This window comes from Panthera uncia (genome assembly GCF_023721935.1).
Source record: "Panthera uncia isolate 11264 chromosome D3 unlocalized genomic scaffold, Puncia_PCG_1.0 HiC_scaffold_8, whole genome shotgun sequence".
Classification (NCBI taxonomy): Eukaryota; Metazoa; Chordata; class Mammalia; order Carnivora; family Felidae; genus Panthera; species Panthera uncia.
Window position 1 is genome coordinate 17,981,142 of NW_026057586.1, and position 15,558 is coordinate 17,996,699.

The 15,558-nt window shown below is 51.3% G+C and overlaps 1 protein-coding gene across 1 annotated transcript in view; it reads right to left on the minus strand.

Moving 5' to 3' along the window:
* ONECUT2 (one cut homeobox 2) overlaps nt 1-15,323 on the minus strand; it is a 47,305-nt gene extending 31,982 nt beyond the window's left edge. The window contains exon 1 of the mRNA XM_049619873.1: nt 13,882-15,323. Coding sequence (XP_049475830.1) covers nt 13,882-15,109 — 1,228 coding nt within the window. The 5' untranslated portion in view covers nt 15,110-15,323. The remainder of the gene's footprint in view (nt 1-13,881) is intronic.
* Between the last annotated feature and the right edge of the window lie 235 nt (nt 15,324-15,558).

Sequence of the window (15,558 nt, forward strand, 5' to 3'; positions counted from 1 at the left end):
TTTCAAAATGCCACCCACTAACTTGGGTGAGTAAGTGAGAAGAAACAGTGTCATATAAAAGAAAGGTATTTATTAGTTTATTCACAGATACTTATTGGCTGTCTATTACATAATATATCCAACCTTCGCTCTACTGGAACTTACAATCTTTGGCGGGAAGACACACATCAGGTGATACCTGTTTATGTTCTATGTGCAATGGGAGGGGTTGTCCAAGGGCATCCCAATTGAGGAGACTAGAGAAGACTTCCTAGAGGCAAGGACATCTAAACCAAGATCTGAAATTAAGTTCAAGTTAGTTGAGTAAGAAAAGAAGTGTTTTTTGCCAAAGGAATGGCCTGATGTGTTTGAGTTGCTGGCAATAGTACAGTATGGCCAGAGCAGAGTGAAATGGAGACGATGTGAGATGAGACTATATGTGAGGAGGGGTCAGTCCACATAGGCGCCGGTACATCTTGCTCAGGGTCTGGACCTTCATCCGATGGTCACAGGGAGCTAACAAAGAATTTTAAATAATGGTGTCATGTGGTCATATTTGGGTTCCAGAAAAACCACTCTGGCTTAAGTTGGAAAATGGATGGGAGAAGTCAGGACTGGAGATAGGGAGACCAGTCAGGAGGCTGCTGAAGTTGGGATGGCTCCAATTAGGGCAGCAGCACAGGTAATGGAGAGAGACAGATAGATATTTAGGAAGTAAAATCCACGGGGCTAGTATGGTCGACTCAAGGGGAAAGAGGAAAAGGAAAGAGTCTGAGTTGATTTCCCAGTTTCTGGCATGAGATTCTGTGTACAAAGTAATATTACTGAAAGGGGATAAAAGAAGAGGTAAACTACATTTGAGGATGTTCAGGCAAAGATATTCAGATGCAGAAGGAAATAAGGACCTGGAGCTAAGAGACACATAGGGTTGGAGAGACACCAAGAAGTCTTCAGCATAAAGAGATGGTAACTGGATGGGTGAGATCTTCCAGAGTGCGTATGTTGAGGGTAAAAATAGCTTAGGCCAGGATTCTGAGCTAGATGGACAAATCAAGGAGAGCCCAGAAAGGAGACCGCAAGGAGTGGCCAGAATGCTAATAAGCAAAATGAGAGAGTATACAGTATTATTTCAGAAGTCAAGAGAAGAAAGGGTTTCAAGATGTGGGTGGTCAGCAGTGTGCGAAATGCTGAGGAGAGGCCCAGTTAAAATAAGAACTGAGAGGCGCCCGTTGGGTTTGGCTACAAGAACCTCAACAGTGACACTGCTTAAGAGCTGGTTTAGTAAACAGGAGTGGCTAGAACCAGCCTGCACAAAGCTGGGCTGGGAGGAGGAGGTGAGAAACAGACACAGAGTTCATGCAACTCCAGGAGTGAAGAGAGGGAAGAGAAGCTAGGACAGGTGTGTGTGTGTGTGTGTGTGTGTGTGTGTGTGTGTGTTGGAAGGGGGGGGGTGCGTTTTCTAAAAAGAGGAATAGGAGCACAAATATGCTGATGGGAAGATGGTAATGGAGAGGAAGAGGGTATAAACACAGGTGAGTCTTGGATCCTGAGAGGACAGGAGGGACAAGGGCCCAGAATCAGGTTGAGGAATTGGCCTCGGGAAAACTGTCTCTTCCTTTGCAGAAGAATGAAAGAGAAATGAAGAGAGGTTACACATTGAGATGAACGAAGAATCCACTCTTGTGCCTTGACCATGAACCGAAGTGGACTCTGGTATACATTAGGAGACCACTAAATCCAAGAAAAATATCATAGATTTGGGAATCTGTTACATTGTTTCAGAAAAGCAAAAAAGTTCTTTACCCCACCCATTTTTTAGTATTTGGAATCAAAAGAGACTAGGAGAGGTCCTGTTTACATTGTAGTCTTGTGGAAACATCTTTGGAAAAGTTCACTTACTGAGTTCACTGTAAAAGAAATGCATTTGGCATAAGCCCTCACAGAATTTACTGTCTTATTTTAATAAAATGCAGTGATGCATATAAAATAGACGGAAAAAAAAGGTTTTGCTTACTGTCAAATCCATGTTTTACTGGAAAAGGTTTTGATGGTGTAACCCAACAACTACTAAGAAATGCATGTCTGCAAATTCGAGGATCATGCGGCTTGAAGAAACTGCTTTAATCAATGTTTATCAAATAGATTTAAAACCAGTTCTTAGATATGATTTAAACATGTTCCTGTTCATTCTGACGGCAAAATTTGAACAAAGAAAATTATTTTCTATTTTAATACTGGCAGTGAATGCTCTACCACATTTGTTCTGTTTTTTGGACTGTATTTTCATGCAAGAGCCACTTGGAATTTGAAGATGAATTGTCATAAGGAAGACAGTCTCATATGTCACATCCTTGACTTTCTTTTAAAGTGGATACACTTGTCTGTTCCTGTGCTTGACCTCCCTGAAACCACTTTAGCAATAAATTAGGCTTCAACTAAAATTCCTTAAAATAAAGCAAAAGTTTCATTTTAATTAGCTTTGAGAAGTCAAGGGCCATATTTTTACTAGAAATCCAAAGAGAGGTGAGTTGTGCCCTATTATAGACCGTAAGGACCCATCTATCTGTCTCTTTTCTCTGGAATAAAAATACAAAGAAAGCAGAGCAACTGATTAAAAAATGGCCAGAGTCAGGGGTCTGTGCCTAATGTCAGCTCTCACCCTGGCTAGGCTCACCTGTCTCCACTGTGTGACCTAGAGGAAGTGACTCAACCCTTGGCCCAGAGAGTGGTGCAGAGGTTCTTAAAGGGAGCCCATCAAACATGGCTCTCAAGAAATAGAACCCAGTTTCAAGACTTATTGGAGGTAGTGATGTCCCTCAGTTGGCTCTCCCTGCAACATTAGTGCTGATACAATGTGAGAATATTGTTCAATATAATGAAAACCATGTTTTCAAAAATCAGCATGTAGGTAGGGGGAAAAAGCATCCATTTGTGTACACCTGTGTGGGGCAACTAGACTGTAAACCTGGAAAGAAAACCCAAATCTAAAATATCTTGTTGAGAGCTGTAATCAGTGTCTGCACAAGCTAGTAACATGGGGAAAAACAGTTCAATCCCTCAGCCCTCCCAACAGAGGTAATGCTCTTCCTCTTCCGAAGGAAAGGGTCGTTTAGCATCTTTTGTCCTCTGACTTGGCATCGCTTCCTCTCTCTCTATTATCGGTGACCTCACACAGAGAACGGAAGCCATGGGGCTCGAGAGGAAAATCTGAAGCCCTGTTCTGTCTGGGGCGCCGAGATCTACAGAGCTGTAGCTACTGTTCAGGGTCCTGCCTGAATTTAACCCGAGTAGAGGAACCCATTTTTCTTCTCTGGGTTGAGATGGAAACTCGCTCAGACCGCAGCCCAGGCGGGCAGTCTCTGGGGCGCTCCGTGGCGCTGTTCGTGGTGCTGAATCCCGCGTCGGGCGCGGAGGCGGCAACCCACCCACAGGCGCTAGGCAGCCAGGGGCTCTGGGCCGAGATCGATGTGAGGCGAGTCTGGAAAAAGCTGCTGCCCACAGAGATACGGTCAGCTCCACAGTTTGGCTCCAAATCTAGCTCACTGGCTCACTTCTTTGCAATTGCAAAACGGCTGGTTCACTTTTCTTTCTTCCCAGGGGATTTCACAGGCCCACCTCTGGCTCGCTGATTTGGCATATCTCTTTCCTGATGTCCTCCCTGCCAGTACTAATTCTCTCCCACTCCCCTCCTTTGTACAATATATTACCTTTGCAGAGCACCTTACAGTTGGTAGAGTTCTCACTGGCACCATCAACTGAGGCATTTCTCCTACATACATAATAACCATTCCTCTTCTCTCCCACAGATATTTTTTGCTTTCTCCACCCCTTCTCTCCCAAGAAAGAGGAGACTATTACTTCAGTGTGCAGAGTGGGCAAATCGCCTTACCCATCACAGCAGAACCAATGAATTAGGAGAGGCAGAGGCTAGAGTACCAGGGAAAAAGGAAAAAGTCCTGCAAGAAATTCCTAGGGAAATGTGGGTAGTGGTCAGGAGGGTGAGGAATGGGGACACAGATACTAGGAACAAAGTAAAGGAAGGGGCTTGAGCCTTGTGGGAGGTGCAAGGCTTATTGCAGTTAGAAGACTCCCGGCAGGTGGCACTCTAGCTCAAGGTGCTCTCTGTAGAAGCCCTGACTATGCTGGGGCTCCATCTCAAACCTTCTTTCTGCTAAGAACTCCTCCACCCCACCCCCAGCCATGTTTGCAGGTCTGTCTTCCTCTTGATCCAAGCACTTATCCAGACTATATTCCTGCTAATAAGCACTGTTTGCACAATTCTGTTTACTGTAATGCACAATGAACAAAACATAAATAGAAAAGAGAGGGTCAGTGGGAGGATTTTTTTTTTTTTTTCTGGTGTGATTGATGGTGCTTAGATCAGAACTGTTTAATCATCAATAACATGATTCAGCAATTGGGAAATGTAAACAGATTGTGCAACTGCTTGCTGTGGTCAAAGCCCTGGAGGGGCCTATAGGGCTGGGCCAAGCTTGGGGAAGGCAATGCCAGCAGGATGCCCCCTCCCTCCCACCAGGGCAGAGCAGGCTCTGCCTACAGCCTGACTGGTGTGACCTTTGGCTTTTGCAGCACACACACGATTGGGCTGGGGTTAATGGCACTTTGCAGGGAGCTCCAATTGAGTAAACAAAAAATGCCTTGCCCTGTTCTAATGGAGCACATTATTATGAGGCCTAAGCCTTCATCCAGGCCCCTGCAGCTGCTCTGCAGGTCAGTGCTACCAATAAAGCAATTAGCCAATGAGAAAACTCTTCTTCCCCGAGGGGGACAGTGAGGGCTTGTTGCAGTTGCTGTGCTTTGCTTTGGGTTTTTAAACAGGCAATCCGAGTTGATCTGAGCCTCTTACATCAGACTCCACGATGAGGACAGTGAAATTGTGTGTTTGCTGAGTGTGATATTTTAAGGGACTGGTCCCTTGCTCAACACAGCCCGGAGAGCTCACTGCTTCCTGTTCAATTAACCTGAACCATAGCTGAACTCTGCCCTTTGAACTCACTCAGCAGATAAATACATTAGCTCACCTAAGGAATCATTAATATTTTTCAATCACAGAAAACAAACATGAATGTCTGAACACAACCCAAAAGCTAGCCAATTAGGAATAATGCATGTACCATGTTGAAAATAAAATCAGACATGGATTATTTACAGAACAAAAAAGGGTCAAGGAAGAAATGAAATGGATTGTACCAACAGTTCTTGAAACAAAGGGGACTTTCATTTTCATATCTGCAAACATGAGGGATACTGATCAATAGTTAGCAACTCCTATTCCATCTATACTGCTCTGTAAAAAAAAAGAAAGAAAGAAAGAAAGAAAGAAAGAAAGAAAGAAAGAAAGGAGAAAGAAAAAGAAAAAAAAAGAAAGAAAAAAGAAAAAAAGTTTTACCTTATTATCAGTCTGTTTTCTACCCACTTCTATCAGAACACAAAACTCCAAGCACTCTTTCTTCTGAAGTGACTTCAGTGTCCACGCTCAAATACATAGTCCAAAATATTGCATTTCTGGGGACAGTTCTATTGTATTCCTGATTTGCTATAAATGAAGCAAAATAATTTTTATGGAAGTATTAACTGCTTTTAAGTATGAGCTTGAATGAACCCAGCTAGTGGCTTGATTGAAATAATTTTACAGTAGAAAATGATGTTCTTGAAACACTGCTACTCTAGCATATAAACAGATTTTCTTTTGTGGAAGAGAGAGAGAGAGAGAGATGCTAAGTGCATCTATTTTGTTCTTAACCCTGCGTGTCATCTTAGAAGAATGAGAAAAACATCTCCAACCGAGTCATTACACATTTCAGTTTGGTTCAATTTCACTTCCCACAATTCTGCCTCCTGACCCCTCCCCTCCTACCCTCCTTTTCATTTTTGTTTGGTTTGGAGTGTGGGCTTAATGCCCAGCTATCCTAGATGAGAACACTTAAAGGAATATCACAAGCGCGAAGGGTAAATCTATTGAACGAGGGTCTTTAACTATGTGGTTTCCTTAAAGGGAAAGGTTGGATCAATAGGATCAATATGAAAGGTTTCCCTGGCCCTGCATAAAAGGGTAAGGGCTTCTCTTTTCACTGGTTTAACTTTACTCTCTGACAAATGCAAATCAATGGATCTGTGTTTACAACAGATTCCCTAACAGACTCAACTTGGGTAAAGCCCAGAGCCTCGCCCGGAGGGTGGGGAGTCCAGGATCGCTCCGGGAGGATGCTCTAGGGTAGGGCTTCATGCTCAAGGCCCTGTGGGTGGAGTAGGGAGTGGGCTGGCAATAGCTACCAATCGCAGTTAAAGAAGGGGGCTGGCTGCCCACTGAGATCCTGCTGCTGCTGCTGCTGCTGCTGCTGCTGCTGCTGCTGCCGCCTGTGGAACATCGAATAGGGTCCTCCAAGGATGTCTCAGCCCAAAGATTCCCAGGATCTGGTGAGCCAGTCAACCCTGGTTCCTGCTATATATAAATGTGGGAGGCTGACTACACAGAGGCAGCTGGCATGAAATATCTAAAATTGGAGCAGCCCTTTCTTAGGTGGTAACTGGCTCTCTTAGCAATGGCAAGGCAAACCACTACAACTGTGGGTTCTTTCCCCCTTAATTTTACCTTTCCCTTTAAAAGTGTGATGCTTTCCAGAGATTACATGACTTCAAGTCAATACCAGTTACAGAGAAATTATTTTTCTTCCTGCAGGAGAAAGTATATGTATATTTGATTACATGAGCCAAAGTCCAATGCTGATTAAATTACGTTGGAGGTGTGCTTCCAACCCAAACAAAGTCTGCTTTCTGCAGAAGAGTAATGGATCTTCAAATGGCAACAGAGGCATCAGGGTGGAATGCAGTGCCTCCCTTCCCTCCGGGGCAATTTGCGTGGGGACAGTTTTTCATAAAGAATGTACACAAGTTCTAGGAATCCTGCTTCCCAAGTAAGATGATCTCTATATGCATGTCGACAGCCTGCCTCTGTGCCTTGCCCATCCTGCACCTTGTCTGGCACCAGATGGGCTGATACAGAAACCTATGCACACTTTTCAGTTGTTGCCTTGAGTGAGACTTGGAAAACAAAAAGCCTTTCCCAAAAGCACGGCAGTGGGGTAGGGAAACAGAGTGGGTGGTGAGGGGTGCTGATGGGCTTCTGGCCTATCTTGAGCAGGCTCTGCACCTGATAGCATAAATGACCCCAGTAGGCTTCTTCATAATGTTCTCTTTGTCCACCAAGAAACGTGTCCCCTGGAGGAAATGACTTTCCCCAGGTCGGCGGTGGGGGGGGGGGGGGGGGGCAGAGCATCTCTGAGATGGTCAGGGGTGAGGATAATCCAGAGAGTCCACAGATAAAGTTTAAGGCCCAGGGTGTCTCAATACTCACCCTTTTCCTCAGGGTCCTTTATCCAGGCAATTATTTCTATTTATTCCCTTCTCATTTCCCTTCCTTTGGCAAGAACCCAGAAATTAAATCTCTCTGCTTTTCCTTTGAGGTTTTCATTCCTCCAGGGATTCCCCTTCATGATACCACTCTCCCTGAAGACAGTTTCTGCCAACACCAGCCACCAGCTGTAGTGTGGTGGGGTCCAGTACTTTCTTCCTTCAACCTCTTTCCTCTGATATTCCTTTAGAAACAGATTCTAAAGGCCAGAAAACCAAGAAGTGACCTGACAATAAGGTCTCAGATTGAAGATGAAAGCAAAACAGGCTCTCCTTCCCTCAGGGTTCAGACCCCTGTTACCGCTGGGCAGATGTGGCTCTAGAAGGAGGTAAAGCATTTTTCCTCTTGGAGACAAAATCTGAGGCAGTTTCCCCTCTGCCCTACCCTCACCATTCACCAGAATCCCTGCCCTATTCTTGGGATTCTAAGATGGGTATGGAGGAGAGTCTAAGCCTGCTCACCCCTCCCAGAACCTAGGAGCTCTTCACGTGGGGCCTCTGGGGAGGGGGGCAGTTGTCTTCCCGACCTGAAGGATGACGCTCAAGTATTCTTGTTTTCTGTATATGACCGTGTGACCCACGTTAATGTGTTTTTGGGGGCGGGGGGCTGGTAAGATATATCCTGACTAGGAATCAAGGTGCTATACCAAAGCTCCCTTCTTTAAGGAAGTCCACTGGTGAGAAGGTGAACCCCGTCTCTGGGAATGACAGAAAGAAATACCAGTTCACCCTCTGGCACCCCTCAAAGCAGAACAATGAAAGATTTTTCTTCCTCTCTCTCCTTCTTCCTTTCCCCCATTTCATTCTTGGCAAAGGAAGGAAAACACTCCTTTCCTTCCAGATTGAGACCTCCTCTTGAAAGAAAAACTTAGCTTTCACCGGTTGGAGGATTGAGAATTTCAAAAAGCCGGAACAATTTAATTCCTATTGCACCCCTCCATTACCATCCAAGCTCTTTCACCCTGAATTTCAGTAAAATTCACCTTAGTGTTCCTTCTGGAATAAGCCACCGTTTGGCAAGGGGAGCAGTGTGGCACAGTGTGGACATCTTCCAGGGGGGAAGGAAGGAAGAACTCAAAAGTTCTTTCTTTTTCAGTCACTGCAGGTGCCTCAGGGAAAACCTCTGACCCGAGTCTCAGAGCACAAGTTCTCTCCAGCTGGTGGGAAGGGGTGGGGTGGGGCTCCCCAGTCTGATTTTCTTACCTTCCTGCCCCAGCCGGTATAGGAGCTATGGTTCTTCCCCGGTTGACCTAATTAGCCCAAGGCAGACCGTTCTGAGGGATGAAGCCCAAGCCTTTGTCACCGGGGCCGCATTTGAATGCCCAACTAATGCATCAGTGTAGAACGTCTGCGAATAAGAACACTTTAGTGCGAATGTTCCCTTCTAATGAAAACAAGGAAGGGTGCGAAGGGATCCGAGGATCGGGAAGCTGCGCATTTAACAGGCAGCTTTAGAGACGTTTCCAAGTTGGGCTTGGTCGTCTCCGCATATCGAGAGGGAGGTCGAATTTCCTGGGTGGGTTTAGATGGAAGAAAGAAGTTGTGCCGGACAGTGTTTGATCCGCCGGGGGCCGCTACGGTCCCCCGAGAACGAGAGAGCTGGGAGGGCTTCGGCGGCGCGTCCGGTGCAGTTCCTTCGCGGACTCAGCCACCTACAGAGCCCTCCGTAGAGAGCTCAGAACGCGGTGTGCGCGCGCGCGGGGACCACGGGGATGGCTAGCAGCTCTGCGACTGGAGAAAGCCTTGGGAAAGGGCTAGCTGGGGCCGCGCGGTGGAGAAGCCGCAGCCCGACCCGTGGGTCCGCCGGGAGCCCGGAAAGCGGCGCGGCGGGAGCGCCGGGGAGACGGGGCGCTGGGGAGCGGGGGCGCTGGCGAGCGCTCTGCTGGGAAGAGCGCGCCGTCGGGCTTACTGGAAACGCGCCGGATCAGGTTCCAGATCAATGAGATCTGGGTCCACACGTTTACGTTATTGTTGCCAGCATTAATGCTCTTTTAATCTTCTAAACATTATCAGCATCGATCTCCCTCCATATACACATTTGTTTGAGAAAGTGACATAACCACACGGTGGAAAGCCTGGAATAAAAATAAATGCACAGCCGCTCGCGTCGAGGGCGCCTGGCGGCCTGGGCTACTTCTCTCGCTCGGCTTCACTACCCTCCCTCGAGTCCTGCCTTTTCCTCCCGCTCCCGCTCCCGCTCCCCCTAACGCGTGTTAGAAAGGTGTTCTTCAGGCACCCAGGACTTGACCACACAAGAACAGTTGCTTTTCAATTATTAATCCGACGAGCCAGCAGGCGAAAACATCTTGTGTTCCGTATGGACGGACGGGGATTGCGCTCGGTCTCTAGAGCTCGGATCCGAACTGCGGGGAGAAATGGGCTGACCTGGGCCGGGAGTCGCACTAGCCGGAGGGAACTGGGGTGTGAGGCTCTTAAAATGAGGTCCCCGCCTCTCCGCTTAGAACATGCCGGTCGGCCAGCATTGCCCAAGACTTCCCCGCGCCAAAGGAGACACGCATGCCCGTGGTGCTCCTGGCAAAAGCCGCTGGGGACTGTCCCGGCCATGCTCTGCCGCTGCAGGCGTCAGGTGACCCAGACGATGCGATAGCAGGTTGGTGAAAGGCATCGGCCGTTAGAACACAGTTGCTTCTACAGTGGCCGCTGGGAGTTGCTGTCTGAAGAAGGCCTTATGTCTGTCAGCCACCGGGAACTGTGGCAGGTTCCTAGCAGGCCGCCTTGCAAGGTGCAAACCTTAGTGCTCAGAGGCTCTGCTCTGTCTTCAGGGCGTTGGAGGAGACCACTCGCCTGCCAGGAAAGCCTCGATTTTCCTCTGAGAGGCGCCCGTCCAGTTTTTGCCTGGGTTTTTTCAGTCCCTCCTTTTTCATGTTTGTGTTTGGTTCAGAGGCTTCTTGGGCTCAAAGCCAGGGAATCTTTGGGTTCAAATCCGCGGGATTTTGTCCTTGCTGCATCTTGCTGGGGTAACGCAAACTGCCTTTCAGGAGCCTGCCTCTGGAACCACTGCCAACGAGGCCCAAGTGGGTGCGATTACAACCACTTGCTGCCTTGGCCACCCTTTCCCAACGAAACCGTTTACTTGGAGTCTGTTTCTCTGAAACGTAGTGCTGGGGCAATTTGAGTTTCCCTGATGTCTTCTCCCTTACCTTTGAAATGCCACCCTCGGGTGTGGATACACCCAAGTAAGTTGGCAAGGAGGAGATAGACCTGTGGGAGGCAGGTACGTGTGGAGGGAGGACCTGCTTCTGTTGTGCTGGGTTTGCTTCACCTAAAGGTGAGATCTGCAGGAGCTGGTCCGAATCAGACACCTTAATTTTGAGGTCCCTCAAATCCCTGTATGCTTGGGCCTCTGGCAAGACCCAAAGGGGTCAAAAATGAGAAAATGAAAGGGAAACTAAAAGGAGATTATGGGAGAGAAATGGGGCCTAGTTCTGGTGAGCTGGGGTGGGGGTGGGGAGGCAGGAGCCAGCTCTCCCAGGCTCTGGCCTGGCAGTGAGCCTCAGCAGCCCTGTGGAGCCACTGGGCTTGTTTAACCCCAGAGCTGAACCGTGTGGGCCCTCAGCGGCATCCCTGCGGGGATTCCGATCGATATTCCTGGCGAGAAGGCCTCTGCTTTTCTTCTCCATTTGCTCCTGTCCCCTAGCGCTCCTGAGCACATAATACCTACTTACCAGTCCTAGCTTCTGTGTCGGTGTCTGAAGAGACTGATCTACTGACCCCAAACTGAAAAGCCTCCTATGTAATAATAACCACTCAACACACTTGTAGTTGCTGATCAAATGGCCAGATAAAAAGGCTAAAGCTCTTGTCCCTTTTCAACTCGGGGTAATAAAACAGACACACATTTGAATGCTTGAGCAAAGCGGGGTCCTCAGCAGGATTTCCCACTCGCCGAAGGAGGCTTTCAGTCTCCTGTGCAGGTGGCTTCAGGGCTCCTTCTCAGGAAAGCCTCCACGCTTCCGGAGTCCAGCCTCCGAGGAGTATGCCCGCACCGTGATTTTCCTAGGGTAGGTGGTGGGACTGGAGACCCCCAGGCATGCCACACTCTCTCTCACCCCAGCAATGCTTGAGCCACTGGAAAAGCTGAGGAGGGCTAACAGATAAAGCATTACTTGCCCCATCACTTTCAGACATACGTGGGCATAAGGCACATGGTTTCTTTCTTTCTCCTTTTCTTTCCTTTTTCTTTCTTTCTTTTCTTTTCTTTTCTTTTCTTTTCTTTTCTTTCTTTCTTTCTTTCTTTCTTTCTTCTTTCTTTCTTTCTTCTTTCTAAAAGCTCTGTCCTTTGCTGGACAGGCGTGAGGGGGCGGCAGCGCTCTGAGATGGTCTGGAATTGAATAGATGTCATCCTGCCTTTAACTGTATCCTCCACTCCAGCTGCCACGTTCCTTCTGGTCGCCTGTGCCCAGGAAGCCAGCCTATGCTAGACATTACCTGAGAGGGGCTAGGGGGGTGTTTTCGGGCCTAAGACAAAGGGGCACCACACTGTTCAGAAGTGTCAGTAAGCCTCCAGTATATTTCTCACCGCTGCTCTCTATTCATTGCTCAATCTTTCCCAGGAACCAAGAGCAAATAGGAGAAAATTGTAGGAGAGAATGAAGAGTAAGCTAAAAGAGAAAGATCAGTAAACCCACACAAAAGTATTAGGAGTCCATCGATTTAGGGAAGCTTTTGGGGGGATAGCTAGTTTTTTTGTTTGCTTCTTGTTGTTGTTTTTTTACCTTTTCAAATCAGTACTGTGGGGCGATTACTGCTTGAAGATCAGAATCCTCCAGCAGCCGGCAAAGGCGGAGGCGGTCAGAATGGAAACGCCCCCTCCCAAGCCTGGGTGAACACGCCCCCGGCCCCATCCGGCGTCGGTAGAGTGCACCCCATAAGTCAGGCTCAGTGGTGCGGGGAAAGCCCCAGGGAGCGGGAGAGGAAGCCTGAGCTTGCGGCTCCGGAAGCGCGTTGTATGTAGCTGGCTCCGAACCGTGCTGGCCGCACACAACGCACAAGCCACCTCCCGCACCCATGTAAATCACTGCCACTACGATTTGTCCCCTTTGGTAGCCCACCGATCTGGAGAGATGGGCCCAGTGCAAGAGAAACTGCCCATCCGGACTTGCAGTAGGGTACTCTGTGTCCTCCCCAGTGGGGCGCGGTGAACCTCTGCCTCTCTGGGACGGCGGCTAGGTCCTGGGGGGAGGGGGGCAGCGCAACTGCCACGCGCACCGCGCTGGGTCTGTGCGCACAAAAGCGCGCAACTCTGTGCCAGTCGCAGCCACTGCTGCGTCCTTCTCTCTTGCTCCCGCCGCCTACACAGGAGGTATCCTTGCTCCTAGAACAATAGAGGGCTGTACCTCGCGGCTCGGCCGCTAGAGGAGGCACAAAGAACCAAGCCCGCACCAGAACAATGTAACCAGCGCGTCGACCCGTCCCCTCCCGCGGGCCGCCAGCCCTCCCCGCAGCCGCGCTACAGCGCACAATCAGCGTCCGCTTAATGCAAAGGCGGAGCCTGTAGCCGGTGGCCAAGATGCATTAACTAACCTGCATCTTAATCTTTCAGCACCTCTCTTCAGGAGCGCCTAGCTTCTCTCCAAGCCAAGCCAAACCTTGGCAAATCCCAGCAAAAGCTGGGAGCCGGGCAAGATTGGCCCGCGAGTTCGTCAGGGAGCTCTGCATTCTTGTTTTTTTCTCCCAAATTCTGGTAGAGGCGAATGTGTTAGTCCCACCCTTCGTCCTTCCACCCTCCCCTTTCTGTAGGCAGAGACGTGGGAACTGGCCGAAGCCGGCTCTTTCGGTCACAAACTCCCCACGCCAACCCCAAGGCCCGAGCTGCGCTTGGGAAGCGCTGTTGTAACCTAGCCACCCGTTCCCCAGCGGTCAAGATTGTGACTCCTGCTAATAACTAAAGAAGTTTTCCTGCTATGATGGGTAGGAGGAGAACGCAGACTTTTTTTCCATTCTGAAGAGCAAAACCCCTCAACTGCCTCCAAATAGGGGGACCAGGCAGCCTGGAAAACTGAAATGTATTGTCTCAAGAGTTCAAGTGCACAGGGCTTTGAAAAAGGCCAATCCTCAGTCTCTGTGAGTCTTGTAAAGAGAAGGCTCCTAGTGAACACTGCATACCCCCCTTCCCTTGTCCCACAACTAGAGAAGGTCAGAAATGGAGGGTAAAATTGGCACATTCAGGGGAGGGTGAATGACACGTGGTGGTGGTGGGGGGGGTCGGTCAATGAAAGCTGGAAGACAGGAGGGGGGGAGAGAAGTAAGAAAATGCACAAGAAAAAGAACAGAAATGGAAGAAGGGAGGAGAAAGAGGAAATGACAGTAGAAGAAAGAAATTCGAGAGAAAATAGGAAGTGCGTAGTGAAAAGGAGGAAAGAACCGAGACTAGGCGCGCTGACTTGGGGCCACAAGAACCCCGGAGCCCTCTCCACAGCAGCCTGGCTCCAGGAGACCCTCTGTGCTTACCTGCCAGGCGTAAGGCGGACATACGCTGGAACTCGGGCTCCTGCAGCCACTTCCACATCCTGCGAAAGGTCTCCCTGCCAGATTTGAGTTTACTCCACGGTTTTGGGTTCCGGAGCAGGTCGGAGAGAGTCCCCTGAGACCGGCACAGCACCCTCTGCGCGAAGATCGCTTGTGGGATGCTGTAGCGCTTCAGCTCGGCGGTGATGCGCTGGGCCACCTCTTTGGTGTTGATCTCCTCCAGCTGACCCGATGTGGCAACCTGCGAGCCAGACGAGGACGAGGGTGGCCGCTCGCGGCTGGGCGCCAGCACCGGCCCGTGGGACTGAGCATGGCCGGGGTGGTGCAGGCCGTTGAGGTGCGACATCATGGCCGCAGGCGGGGTGCCCAGGCCGCGGGACAGGTGCTGCTCACCGCGGGTCAGCATGGCAGTGTGGTGCGCGTCGAAGTTGGGGCTGAGCATTTTGTCGTGGCCCGGCGGCCCGTAGTTGGGCAGGCTCTGCTGCGCGTTGTGGAGGCCGCCCAGCCCGTTGCCCAGCGGCGTGGCGGCCAGCGGGGACAGGCTCTGGCTCATGCCGGGCATCTCCTTGTAGGGGCTGTAGAGGTTGTTCATGGCCGGGAGCCCGCGCTCGTCGCGCATGAGGGTGAAGCTGCCGCTGACGTTGCCCGACAGGCGCTGGTGGTGGTGGTGGTGGTGGTGGTGCGGGTGGTGGTGCGGGTGCGGGTGGTGGAACTTGTCCGACACGGTGGAGATGGGCGGCAGCGGCTGGAGCGGCGTCAGCGTGGTGTAGGTGTTGCTCATGCCCATGCCGGGCGGGGACGAGTCGCAAGACATGCTCATGGCGTGATGGAGCGGGATGGAGAGCTCGGGCCGGTAGTCGCCGCCGTCCAGGATCGAGGCCATGCTAGTGACCATGGCCGAGCGCGATGCCGCCGCCGCTGCCGCTGCCGCCGTGCCCAGCTCCTGGTGCGCCGTTGGCGGCGGCGGCGGGCCCCGCAGCGAGCCAGCAGCGCCGCGGCCCGCGTGGTGGGGGCTGGGGCTGGCCAGCAGCTCCTGCTCATGGCTCGGGCCCCCGCCGCCGCCCCCGCCGCCCCCGCCACCGCCCCCGCCGCTGCCGCCGCCGGCCGGCCCGTGCAAAGTGCCCAGACTTTCCATTGTCAGCTCCGGGTTCATGGCGCAGCCTTCTAGGTCTTTGGTGAGGCATCGATAGGCGGTGTAGGCAGCCTTCATTCAGTCCATCGGGGCCCGGGGGCGGCGGGGGCGGCGGGGGCGGCCGGCGGGCTGGCAAGGCGCGCGTGGCGGAGCTCGGTCGCGGGTGCGGAGGGAGGGCGCGGGAGTGCGTGAGTGTGTGGAGGGGGAGCGTGCGTGCGGGTGTGCGCCCCGGGCTGCGGGCGGGCAGGCGGGCGCGCCCGGGGTGGGGGCGGGGTGGGGGCGGACGGGGCGTGCGTGCGGGAAGGGGGAGGGGGCGGGGAGGGAGGGAGGGATCACCGGGCCCCACCGCTCGGGCCGGCACGCTGCCTCGCCATGTCCGAGCCCGCTCCAGCGCCGACGTCTTCTGTTTGGGTGAGCGGGAGCTGTCCAGAAGGGCTCTGCCGCTCGCCGGGGCAGCCAACCTAGCCTCTCGGACCTGGGGCGGGGCCGCGCCCGATGGGCGCGGCGAACAGCCACTCCAAGTACGC